The following is a 13136-nucleotide window of genomic DNA, read 5'->3' on the forward strand; positions in this document are numbered from 1 at the left end:
TCCCTTTTGTCTGGCTCATCATCTCTAGTTCCTCCTGCCCACTGAGGCAGCGCTTCCCAAGTGTGCTTTGTGGAGCCCCAGTCCACGCCAGTTGCCTGGAGAAAAGATTCTGTGTTCACCTGAGTTTAGAAAAGACTACACACTCACCTAACTCCCTAATATTTTCAACAGACATCCATCTACTAAAACTTTGAAAACTCCTGCAATAAATTACCCTCTTAATTTTATCAAGTCCAGCCTTTCCCGAACATACTTGGCCATGGAAACCCTTTATGAAGCTCACCTATGCAGTGCCCCAGAGAACCGGCACTGATCCTGCAGGTTGCTGTCCTAGGGTGCTGAGCAGGCTCTGGGCTTTGTGGCCAGAGGAATTTGGGGTGCCATGTGCTCTTAGCCTCTCCCTCTTGCCAGCCTCCTGGCTCTGAGCTCACCAGTGACGCCCAGAAGAATAAACTAATTAAGGTAAAATGTGCAACAGTGATGCAGAGTCTTGTAGATCATAAATGGGAACGGCAAAATCAATGGCAGCCCTTCTGCAGGCAGAGGCCCAGAGGCCTGGGCGACAGGAGGGATGGGAGCCTGTGATTTAGGAAGAGCAAACTCGCTGGCAGCTGCAACCTGGGTAATTAGGTGTGTCAGGAAGACAGATAAACAGCGAGCTGTGCGGGTCGATGGCACAGGCAATAAACACCCAGCACTAGCCCCTGGCCCGTGTCGGCCTGTCCGCCTACCTCCTGGCTCCTGGTAGTGGTACTCTGCCCTAGGGCCCCTCACCAAGGCAGGGACACAGCTGCTCTGGGAGTGGAGAGGCTGCTAGGAACAGCAGAAGGCAACTCTCTTGGGTCCCTGGGAGAGACAGGAGGGCATTCAGGGGCAGGTTGGCTCTCTGGAGAGCCACACAGGCCCCATGAGAAGCAAGTCTTAGAATTCCCATTCCAGGCCGATTCTGGCACCTTGATATTCAAGGAGCTTGGGAGCTCTGAGTCTGGTGGAGCTCCAGTTGCTGGTGGGTGACCAGTGGGAAGACTCGGTGGATAGGGTTCAGGTTCTCACCATGCACTGCCAGGTGCCGTGCGAGACCCGGGGGAGGGACTGTGTCCATCCCTGACCCAGGGCACTTACTCTGCAGGACACACAGGGTTGGGCAGAGAAGATGCCATGGGTCAATGGTGAAGCTGGTACTACTGGACCCTTCCAGGGCACTTTCTATGTGCAGGCACCTCACACGTAGGCACTCGCTCACCCCGTGAGCGAGGTACTATTTTCAAGCCCACTGTACAGATGAAGTATCTGAGATACAAGAGAGAAGGAAACCTGCTTAATATCCCCAAAGACCGGCAGGGCAGGATGGGACGATACAGCTGGGACATGCCGTGAAACCAGGATGGAAGAGGTCGCTGTAATCAGAGAGGGCCTTCTCGGGGAGGAGGCAGCCGACCTGACTTGGAGGGGCAAACTCCTGGGTATGCAGCGCTTAGTACGGCCAGGCTCTGCACGAAGCACTTCCTTTTCTTTTTCACAATCCTCACCTCATCTGATCCCTCTAATCCTGTTATACAGATGGAGAAGAGGAGGGTTAGAGAGGTAAAGTCAATTGCCCAGGGTCACAGAGTGAGTGGTGGACATGGAGTCAAAGCGAGATCTTTCTGAGTGTAAAGCCAATGCTGAGCACTGCACTCTGCAGCTTAGGCAGGCACAGGGGGGATCCCGGGTTTGCCCAGAGAGGAGGGTGCGTGCAGATGGGGGAGGAGAGACCTGGCAGAGCAGGGGACCCAGTAACTCCTGGGCTGAGGGCAAAGGGGCAAAAGTGGCTTCTGGTCTGGGAGTGTCAAAGGAAGATGGTGTTTGCAGAAAGATTAAGCTGGCAGTGGAGTGAGGGTTGGATGGGTTGGCATGGGAGAAAATGTAGTGGGTGGCCATTGTGGTAGGTGCTCAGGCCTGATTTGTGTGGCAGCCCTGGGCATTGGGAGGAAGCTCTGGGTACAAGGGGCTGCAGCAGAAAGGGCAGGGGCTGGCTGGGTGTGGCACTGGAACATCCACGGTGGGGATTCAAGCAGGGATTTGGGCCCCTGAGGCATGTGTATGTGTGAGGAGCTCGGCTTCAGACAGTGTGCACTCGAGGTGGTCACAGGGTAGCCAGGAAGGCACAGGCAAGAGGTCACTGATCTCAAGCCTGCAGAGCAGCGAGGTTGGAGGTGGGAAGAGGGGACGACTAGGTCATGCACTAAGTTCCGGCAGCAGCCTCACTGGGGCATGGGGGGAGGGGCAGAGAGGAGGAATCTTCAGACCATTCAAAATGGGGAAGGAGCTTCCGAGGAAGACCAGAGTCTCCAGGGCAGTGCTGTCCATCAGGCAAATGGTCCTCCATTCACTGCCCCATCATCCCTGCACACCCAGCTTTGCCCTGAGAGGGCAGCCTGGAGCCACTGGGAGCAGGAGTCAGGGCCATCAGGAGGTCTTCCTAAGGGTCGCTGGTGTTATGCCTCCTCAGGGCTGCAGGCAGGTGACTTGACTGTGGTCTGAAACTGGGGGCAAAGAAGAGTGAGCAGGCACGTGTGACAGGGCAGAGGCCTCAGCCTCTAACCTCACTCCGAGGCAGGGAGATCACTGCCCAACAGCAGGGTTGGGGGCAGCCAGTGACAGCCTTCCTAGGCTGACCAGGGGCAAGTCTTGCACTCTGTCTTTTTCATATCTTTAAAAAGGGATAATGAGAATGGCCACCTGTTCACCAGGTTGTGATGAGCTTTAAATTAGATAATGCAAGTAAAGTGCTCGGAGCAATGCCCATGGTAAGGTCAGTAAACAATAGCATCCCTCTCCCCTTCCTCCCCTTCCTCCTCCTCCCCCTCCTCCTCCTCCTCCTCCTCCCCCTCCTCCTCCCCCTCCTCCTCCTCCTCCTCCTCCCCCTCCTCCTCCTCCTCCTCCTCCCCCTCCTCCTCCCCCTCCTCCTCCTCCTCCTCCTCCTCCTCCAGGGGATTGCAGGGCAGGACCAGGCAGGTCCTCAGTGAGCCACATCTCAGGAGGCAACGGTGACATTAAGTTAAATGCTTTACAAGACTCAGTCAATGGAAAGCCAGCAGAGCAGTGATGGCCTCAGGGGGAGAAAGAACTAGATCAGGCAAAGGACATTTCTCAAAAGAATCACTGGGGCTCCCCTGGTCCCACTGACAATCCCTGAGCCCACCTTCCTTCCTCTGTCCTGGGGGAAGAGGGAATCCTGCCAGCGCCTCCTACATCAGCCCCTCTAGGTCCCTCCATAGTCCTGCTGGGAAGGCTGGTCTTCATTTCACAGAGATGAAGTGGGGCTTGGGTTGACTCACTGGCCCCGAGGTTGCACAGCTTCCTGTAGCAACGCTGAACTTCAAACAGTGGCCCAGTGCAGCAAAGTCCCTCCCCAGTGTCCCAGAGCAGGGCAGCCCCCAGCCCCCAAGGGATCTCCTTCTTTGTTGGGACGAGGCCCAGTGGTCTCTGGGCCCCCTGCTCTTTTTTGTGTGTTGGGCAGCCTGCTCCCTTCTCGCTGCTCACCGGGGTGAGAAGGCACAATGAGGGGGACCAGAGAGGGAGCCTCAGCCATCCCTGAGCTCATCTTCCCAAATGGGCCATGCTGGGCGGTTGAAAACCAGGGCTTGGCATCCACGTGAAACCTGGCTGGGAGGAGACCTGAGAAGCCACTTTAGGGCCTAGAGAATCCTGGGAAAAGAGGGTGAAGTTCTCAGGCTTGACTGAGCACAGGAAACTCCTGGAGGTTAGAATAGGGCTTTGGGTCCAGTAGGCCTGGGGTGGGGCCCTAGAGCTTGCATTTCTAAGAGTTTCCAGCTGATTCCAGAGCCACAGGTTGAAGTATCACACTCAATAGAGAGCTGCAGAGCCTTTGGGAGCAGTTGGAACTGGGCCTGGCTAAAGGGGCTGCTGGACAAGATGCTTCTCTCAAGAGCAGACCGCTCATCTGTTGTGTAGGCAGAAGAGGTCGGAAGTGTAGGCTGCCTGAATCCCCTTTCATTTCTGTAGTGTGGTAACTAACACCTCTACTCCTCTCCTCTCCTCTCCCCTCCTCCCCACCCCTCCCCCTCCCCACCCCTCTCTTCCCCCTCCCCTCCCCTCCCCTCCCCTCACTCCTTTCTTCCCTTCTCCTAGAGGTTATCAAAGCCCTTGCAGAAGGCCTCTCTAGGTATGACATGCAGCCCAGCAACCATAAAAGAAAAGTCATAAATTCGAGTCCATAAAAATGAAAGTTTTCTACATTACAAAACCCACCATGAGCAAAGACAAAAGGAAAATGACAAGCAAGGGAAAATTATCTGCAACTCATATTTCAGATGAAGGGCTAATTTCCCTAATTTATAAAGAGGTGTTCCAAATCAATAAGAAAAAGACCAATAATCAATAGAAAAAAATGGGCAGAGGCTATGAGCAGACAAGAGTTTCAAATATATAAAAATATTCTCAGCCTCACTCATTTAAGAAAAATGAAAATTAAAACTACACTTGGAAATCAATTTTTTCCTATCAGATTGGCAAATTCCAAAAAAAATTGATAAAACATTGTGTTAGTGAGTGTTGGAAAGTGCTCGCTCAGGGACATGGCTGATGGGAGTGTAATGAGTACCGTCTCTAGGGAGAGCCATTTGGCACGTCTATCAAAACTACATGTGTATATTCCTTTGAGCAACCACTGTTTCTATGAATTTATTTTACAAATAAACCTGCAATCATGGGAAATGGCATATTGTGCAGGCTTATTCATTCAGTGGCATTCTTTGTAAGGACAAAATGACTGCAAGCAATCTAAATGCTCACCCATAGAAAACCAATTAAATTAATGGCAAATCTATATAATGGAGTACTATACAGCCATAAAAAGAATTAGAAAGGCTTCTGTAGACCACCATGAAATAATACCCCAAATATATTGCAAATCAAAGAGCAGAAGTGTGAGTAGGACCTGCTACTATTTCTGTAGAAAGGAGGGAGGCATATAAATTATTTTTTAACAGTACCTTGTCTAATGCCCATTTTGTTGAATTCAGCAAGTGAAAATAAAGTGAGTGGTTCCCACTGACTTATTACCACACTTGTGTTACCCCAGGCTAGTCACATGTGCAGGATTGCTCAGGGCCGTGCAGTGAGGCGGTTGGGGTGGGCCCGTGCAGAACCTTCAGGAGCTGCAGGAGGTCCTGAGTTCCTGGAGGATGAGGCAGGTGCTGGCATCTGCCTCCCGTCACCCTTTGCCCTGCTTACTCTGTTACCTGGGTGGCACAGAAGAGCATTGCCTGAAAGTCCTTGGTTTATTTTTTCTAGGTCAATTAAGGCATCAGAGTGTTTCCTTCTTGGGGGGATGGTCAACCCTCCCCTCCCCCGTGGCCCATCTACTTCCCATGCCCACTTGCACCCTCATCTGGCTGGTGTCTTCTTCACATCATGGTCTCTCCTCTTCCTGCTCCTAGGCTCTTGCCCATGGGCCAGGAGGAAGGCCTGTGGTTTCCAAGGACACTTTCAGAGGCTCTGTCTTTCTCATAGCCACAGAATTACAACAGCTGCCGTTAGTGCTTATGCAGTCCTGGTTGTCCCAATAAGAGATTTCCATTCGTTCTCCCAGTTGTTCATTCAAAAATGTATATTTAATGTTTACTACGTAACAGGCACTTCCTTGGGTCCTGAAGGACAACAGTGAACAAGACCAAGTTCCTACCTGCTCCCACCCCCTGGAGGTAACACAAGTAGGAGAGGTGAACCCCTAACAAGAATAGAACACTTCGGTCCGGGGTAAATGCTGGGAAGGAAATCTAAGCCACGGAAGGGCACAGGGACTGACCAGGGTGTGATTTTAGATAAGGTGTTCAGGGAGACCTTACTTGAGGATTGAACCTTGAGAAAATCAGTGGGAAAAGCATTTCAGGTAGAGGGAACAGCAAGTATGGATGCTTTGGGTGAAAATGCAGTGGGGAAGAGAAGATTGGAGCGAGGACTGGAAGGGCCGCACCAGGAGGAGTGATGGTAATGACCGCAAATACAGTCTGTGGACCGTTGGAGGGAGCTGAGTTTATGAAGCTGATATGATTTTTTTTCTTTCCTATGAATGAGAGAGTCAAGGCTGAGAGAGGCCACACATCTCACCCAAGGTCACCCAGTAAAGAAGGTGTAGGTCCAGCTGATTCCCACAGGACACTGCAGGGTCTCAGCCTCTTCCAGGGACTCCAGTGCTGACACCCCAAAGGCTGAAGGAAGGAAGAGCGACTGTTTTTCTGCAGGTCCCTCTCGCATCCTGAAGGCCATGGATGTGACTGGGCTGGCTGGGGTTCCTGGAGTGGCTCTCAGGATCTCCCACAGTGCGCCAGGTGGCCATGGCTGAGTGCCGTGCCAGCTGGACCCAAGAAGTGCTGACCTGGCACAAATGTCCCGGCTCCACACCCCAGCCCCTGTCGATGAATCAATTGGATCACTCAACTGAAAAATTAACTCAAACCCACAGGTATCCCTCAAACCCCAGAAGGTCACCAGGAGGTGTGGGCCTGGGGCTGAGGCTGCTGGGCACCGTCAGCCTTGCCCCAGCTCTGGGCCTCTGAGCACTCATGCCTCCACCCCAGGAAGCCCTGGCCTTCCTGGGCCTCCACCTAGCCTGCCTACCCTTGCTGTCCCGCTATTGGCAAACCTCTGCTCAGGCCCAATGGCTCAGTCCCTCCAGCTCTTCCTGGGACTTATTTATCCAATTTTAATTGAGCGTTCAGGATGGTCAAGGTCTGGCTCCAGCCATCAGGGATCACGGGATGACCAATGCAGGAACTTTATCCTCAAGGAACTTAGAGTCCTGGGGGCTGGGGGAGGGGGTTCGGATCCTTAGAGAAGGAGGCTGGGTTGGGGGAGACTGTGAGCTTCAGGACGGGATTTTTGTGGTTCATGCACTGGTGTCCTCACTGCCTAGAAGAGTGCCTGGTACTCAGTAGGTGCTCAGTGGAGTGGAAACGTCCGTGGGTGGATGGGGCCATGGCTGGGCTGAGCATGTAACTGGCAGATTCTGAGGCAGTGGCCCTCATCTTAGGCCACGAGCGGGCACTAGCTGGGAGTGTTACAATCTGCTAACTGGGTCTGTCTGCAGGCTTGTGTTGGGTTGCCTGGGGCAACTGGGCGGGGAAACCTCTGCCCTGGGATTCACGGGGGAGCACTCTTAAGAGTGTGGGAGGGCTCACAGCCACAGAAACACTGGGGCCTCATAGGAGTGCTCTGTGTTAGCTGACTCGGGGGCGAGTCTGTCCCTTCCTCTCTCATCCTGCCTGCTGAACCCACCTAGGATAGCCCTTCCACGGCTGTCCCTGTTCTTGCTTCCTGGCCTTCCAGAATCTTCCTGGGGATTTGCCCCTTCTATGACTCCCCTTGATGCTGCTCCCTTCCTGACCTTGCCCCACATTAAAGAGTTGATCAGCCCATCAATTAATTGTGTCCTAATCCAATCTTGGCTTGGTTGGAGAGAGGGCAGTAAATCCAGCTGGGTAATCATGCCCTGATATTTGTGTAGGGATAATTACCATCTCTCAGGCATCACTTGGTGGCAAGATGAGATGAAAACCCATAAAACACCACTCGGGGCTGTGGCTCATTGTTTCTTGGCTGCACAAGCCTGGCTGCCCGCCAGCCAGCGCCGCCCATCCTGCCCCTGGCGTGGGCCCCAACCTCTTCCCCTCCCATTCAGGCAGAGCTCAACATCGGGGCGAACCGGGGCTGGATCCTGGCCTGGGCCTGACGGTCCGTAGGGCAGCATTATGGCTTGGGGAATACCAGTGTGCAGGAGTCGGGGAAAGGAAAGGGGGCCCCAGGGCCAGATAATCAGAGCCTCCAGGAGGCTGTGGGGGGTCCAGGACTGTGCTTGCACAGGTCTTAACCATGCAGAGCCAACCCAAGTGTTTACTGCCATCTGGAGGAGCCCAGAGCACATCCAGTCTGCCTCTCCCAGGGGATACCATGGCCAGGGCTTCCCCGCAGATGGTATGGCCCCACGGGCGTGGACGGCATTCTAGTGGGCCAGGGCCAGGTTGGAGAAAATGTGATAGTTGGAAGCAGGGATCTACCTTGACCCACAGCCCCAAAACCCAGCCCCCAATTGGTGAAGCCCTGAGCACCCACTGCCTGTCAGACTTGCTCCAAGCCCCAGAGGACATGGATTGAGTAGAGCTGTAGACAGTCTTGACTGAAAGCAAGGATCTGGAGTCAGACCCCTGGTTTCAAGTCCTGGAACTTACAGGCTGTGAAGTTTTGGGCAAGTCAGGTCACCTCTTGTGCCTCATTTTCCTCAACTACTGGTGCCTTCCTGGCTGAGTTGTTGTGGGCTTATGAAAGAGCAGTCAAGTGTGGAGATGGGGGCCTGGCACACAGTAGGTGCTCCTTAAGTACTGGTTTTGGGGCACTGTTATTTAGCCTTCTAGGCATTGACTTCCCTCATCCATTCCTTAGTGTGTAGAACCTTGCTACTCAGAGTGCGGTCCCTGGACCAGTAGCATCATTAAGGCCTGGGAGCATCAATAACACAGGTTCTAGATGCCCCCAGCCTGCAGAGCCAGAGCCCGCATTTACACAAGACCCCCAGGTGACTCAGAGGCACACTGCAGTTTGAGAAGCTCTGGCATAAGATCCATGGACTCAAGGTCTGCCTTCCTCAAAGTTGTATCCCCCTACTTCCCAGTCACTCAGCACCTCTGTCTGGGCAAGAAGCTGTGGAATCGGCATGAGCGAAAAGCTGTGGGGGCCCTTGAAGGATTTAAAAGCAGTTGAGAAAGACCACAGGAGAGCATAGAGGGTGACTCCAGGGACCATCTTCTGGTTACAGAAGCAACCTATGGGAGGGGGACAGAGCAGAACCACAGCAGGAGCAGTGGATGGTGGGAGGAGCAGAACAGGGAGGGGGGCTGCTCAGATCAGGAGGTGACGGGGACACACAGCCTGTTCATGTCATTCAACCTCAGTCCAGGGTCCAGGAGATGAGAATCCCAAACTTCCTCACAAGAGAAGAAGAGGTCAACTGGGGGTCTCTGCTGGACATAGGGAGGTCCTGGAGGCAGAGGGGACTGTGCCTGGAGCCAGTGACATTAGCCTGAGGATGGGCCAGGGTCCCCAGGGCCCTCCCTACCATTGGTGTCAGGAGAAAGAGGCCTGAGGCCCCACTGCTTACCTGAGAAGGCATTATTGGTGTTGAGGAAGTAGATCTCCTCGCGGCCATCCCCGTCAATGTCGCAGGCTGTGACCCCGATGGCGTTCCCCTGGCGGTCCCGCAGTGCATAGTAGGGTGAGCTGCGCTCATCTACCGCGATGTTCACCAGCCGCTTCTGGGCCCGGTCATACTTCAGAACCAGGTTGGGGCCATTGTACCTGGAGGAGGACGGGGAGGGGACATTGGGGAAGAGCTGCAGGACCCACCCAGCCCAACCGGCAAGAGCAATGGCCCGTGGAGCAATTCAGCCCCAGGGATTCCCAGGGAGCCCTGACTTGAGGGTCACTGGAAGTTTGATGAGTGTCCCAGGATCAGATAGGACCCAGTCAAGATGAGAGTCAACTGGACCCCGGTAGGTCCCAATATAAGGAGTGGGGTGAAAGACGGGAGTGGGCAGTGACAACCCTGTTACCAAAGTCTGACCGAAGAAAATGAAATTTCCCTAGCATTTATCTTGGCCATTTCAAGGCACCGCTCACATTAATGATCTCATTAATTTAAATCTAACATTATCAAATGAGATTGGCATGGGGGTTGTCTTATTAACCCATTTTACAGACGAGGTGACTGGTGAGGTTCATCAGGGAAACTGAAGCTCAGAGGTTGAGTCCTTTCCCAAGGTAACACCAGCGTCAGGTGCTGGAGCTGGAGCCCAGGGCCTTTCTGCTCTAACAAGAGACCTAGCACGAATGAGCCCTGGAGAACAGAAGGCTGTGACTCCCAGGATGGAATAACTCTCTCCTGACAGGAAGTCCCACCATTTACAAAGTCATGTGAAATTACTGTCTTCCATGAGAGAACAGGAACCCATCTAAGGTTACCAGGCAGACCTGCTCTATCTCTTTTCCTAAGGAGCTCAAGACAAAAGATAAACCTGCCCATTACTCCTCATCTCTCAGGCCAACACTTCTGGTCCTCTCTCGTACCCACGAGGCTTCCTTGTCATACCACGGTCCCAGGCCTGTCTTGCCACAGGTGCTGTTCCCTCTGTCTGGGATGCTGCTCCTCCAGATATTCACACAGCTAGCTCCCTCTGTCACCACCTCCAGGTCCTCACTCAACTGCTCCTTCTCAGGCAGGTCTTCCCTGACCACAGTCTCGAAGTCCACAACCACCACTGCCCTGGGCTCCTTCTCCCTTGCCCTGATCTTTTCCCCACAGTTTCTTCCACCTGTAATCCATCTGCTTGTTTATCTCTTCCTTCTCTGGTTGTCTGTTGGAACATCAGCTTCCATGAGGACAGGACTCTGTTCATTTTGTGCCCGAACACCTGGCACACAATAAGTGCTCAATAAATATTCAAGGAATGACTGAATGAATGAAGCCTCAGAGCCTATGTCTGAGGTCTAAGGGTTTACATGCCCATGGCCTTGACATTTGGAGAAAATGAAGCCCCTGCAGGACAGCAGTGAGCCTAAGGTCACCCCTCAGGCAGCCTAGCCATGACTGTCAGAAGACCTCTCACTTCCTGGAAGCACCAACCCATCCTGAGATAGGTCTAGATGCTGAGAACCTTGGGAAGGGCAGACAGAACTCTCCAGATCTTTGGGAGAGATCACTTCTTTCTTTTCTGAAACAGATCCAGACTGGCCTTCTCTTTTGAAACCAAGATACAGAAGCCAGCAAAGTTTGGGGGATGCTGAGCAGCTGGCCGGGTGCCTTCTGGCACCCACAGTGTGCAGAAGGAGAGACGGGGCTTGTGAGGGGCTGAGTCAGCGCCCGGTGATGGAAGGTCACACCTTAGGTACCTTGACAAAGTGCATCTGAGGCTGCGCATCAAGGGCGCCACGTCACTCCTGGAGACAGTCTAGGCAGGGGAGACAGATGCTTGGGTTCCAGCGCTGTCAGCAGCTGGCTCCAGCCCCGGGGGACAGAAAGTGCCTTGAGAGTGTTAAACCATGGTCCCCAAGGCCTCGGGGCCTCTGCTCCCCCATCAGTACTGTGCCTTGGAAGATGACTGTATTCAGAGAGCGCTTGAGCTTTCTTAAAAGCATTTCATGCATTGTCCTGCTGGAGCACCGCACAATCCCAGGAAGAAGACATTTTTCTAGAACAGGAAACTGAGGTAAAATGACGTCCAAGGATTCACAGACTCCAAATGGCAGTAATCGGACCTCTAGTTACGTCTCCAGGTTCCTTCCACTCTATGATGCCAACATTCTTGACCCTAGGCCTGCTTTTACCTGGCAGCTTCCCCCAAAGTAGTGACTCTGAGAAATAGCCTGAGGACTTCATGTAAATGGTGAAGATGATGATAATTCTACCTTTCTACAGCACTTTACAGTTTACAAAATGCTTTCTCATCTTTGCTCTCCTTTGCTTCTTAAAGGTCTTAGCATTCTGCCAGAGGTTAGGTTGGAGACCTTGGGTTGGTCAGTTCCCCTCTCTAACAGCTGGGTTTCTCTTCGATAAAATGAGAGAGTTGGGCTAACAAGAGGGACACAAGTGGGTGGACGAGTGCAGTGGTGGCGGTGTGCCTCTGCGTCTTTCATTCTCAGCTGCAGCCAGAGCGTTTTCATGTTGATGCGTCTGATTAATTCATGCATCACTTTCTACAATTCTATGTGGGCAGGGGATTCCAGAGCTGAAGTGTAGAAACCACTGGGTGGGGGCCTGGGAGTCCACGACTCTAACAGTGACCTTATCAGATGGGCAGGTGTCTCCCCTTGGCTGACACTGTCCAGCACTGACACCTCTGTGCTCGCCACCCTCTGGAGTCAGCCCCAACAGGAGGGAGGAACCATGGCCTCCCCACATTTTGGAGGCATCTTTTTGCCCTGAATCTGGGGTGTCTGGCATATGCACAAGGTCCTTGTATCCATGGTAATGACCTTGGGGGAGAAGACATCTGTTCTTGGAAGAAAATGGGGGAGCTAGTTCCATGGGATCCTCTGAGAGGATTGTGGGGTGAGGTTGCTAGGCCAGGTCAAATTCTTTGATCTGTTACAGAGTGAGCCTGCACCATGAGATGTCCCCAAGCCAACATGGTGGCCTGGACAGTCTGATGCTCTGCCTCTCCCCTAGGTACGACTAGACATGGAGCCCGCCCAACAGCTCCTGAGTAGGGTTCTTAACAAGCACTACGTAAGTCCAGGGGACAATGCTCAGGTTGCCAGAGTTTCCCTCTGCCCGGCTGCCCTTGGCTGGCCTGCTGCCCAGAGTCTCTTAAGATCCTCTCCCAGGAAAACCAGCGCATTCCCTCCCTCTTCTCCAGGGAGCTGACACTCGGTCTGCTTCCTCGTCCTGCCCTGAAGATGCTCTGCCCTTTCCAGCGGTGCCTGTGTCTTTGCTCAGCTGCAGCCGCCCCCCTGCGGGGAATGTTCCGCCCTCCTGGCCTCCCGCAATGCCTGCCCCCACTGCCCTGGCTGGATGTGACCTTCTCTCTGCTGAATCCCCACAGAGTTTTGCACCTTGCTCGTTCCTGGGAGGGCAGAGGTGTTTGTGTCCTGATGTCCCTTCCCTCACTAAACACAAGCTTCTTGAGCCCAGGAAGCATGTGGAGCAACTGCATCCCGCCGTGTGCTGTACCTGGCGTGACGTGAGGCAGGAGAAGGTGATGTGGGAATGAGCAAGGGAGTGAATGAGTAGATCAGAGTAGTCGTGGGGGCCTGAGCAGAGCAGACCCCACATGCCCAGCACCGTACACAGCACTTCAGACCACAATCTTACTTCATTCTGGTGGCGATCCCAGGATGGGGAGACCGAGGCACAGAGCTGAGACGACTTGCCCACAGTCACTCTGTGGCACCAGTGTCCACCCAGAGGAGCCTGGGAGCTGGATGTGAGCTACATGGGGTCATGCATGTCCTCTCTCTGACACCTGCCGGAGATTGCTGGGCACTGGAGAAAACCAGGGGTCTTTGAAGCACAGTCAAATGGGCCAGGAAGTAGGACAAAGTCCCATGCCCTTGACAGGCAGCTGACTTCTAGTAGCCAAGGA

General features: G+C 53.5%; 1 protein-coding gene across 1 annotated transcript in view; it reads right to left on the bottom strand.

The window, feature by feature from the left end:
* Crtac1 (cartilage acidic protein 1) overlaps positions 1-13136 on the bottom strand; it is a 134135-nt gene that overhangs the window by 42022 nt on the left and 78977 nt on the right. The window contains 1 exon segment of the mRNA XM_047554395.1: positions 9158-9354. Within this exon segment, the coding sequence (XP_047410351.1) occupies positions 9158-9354 (197 nt within the window).

Source organism: Sciurus carolinensis, chromosome 5, assembly GCF_902686445.1.
Source record: "Sciurus carolinensis chromosome 5, mSciCar1.2, whole genome shotgun sequence".
Taxonomy (NCBI): Eukaryota; Metazoa; Chordata; class Mammalia; order Rodentia; family Sciuridae; genus Sciurus; species Sciurus carolinensis.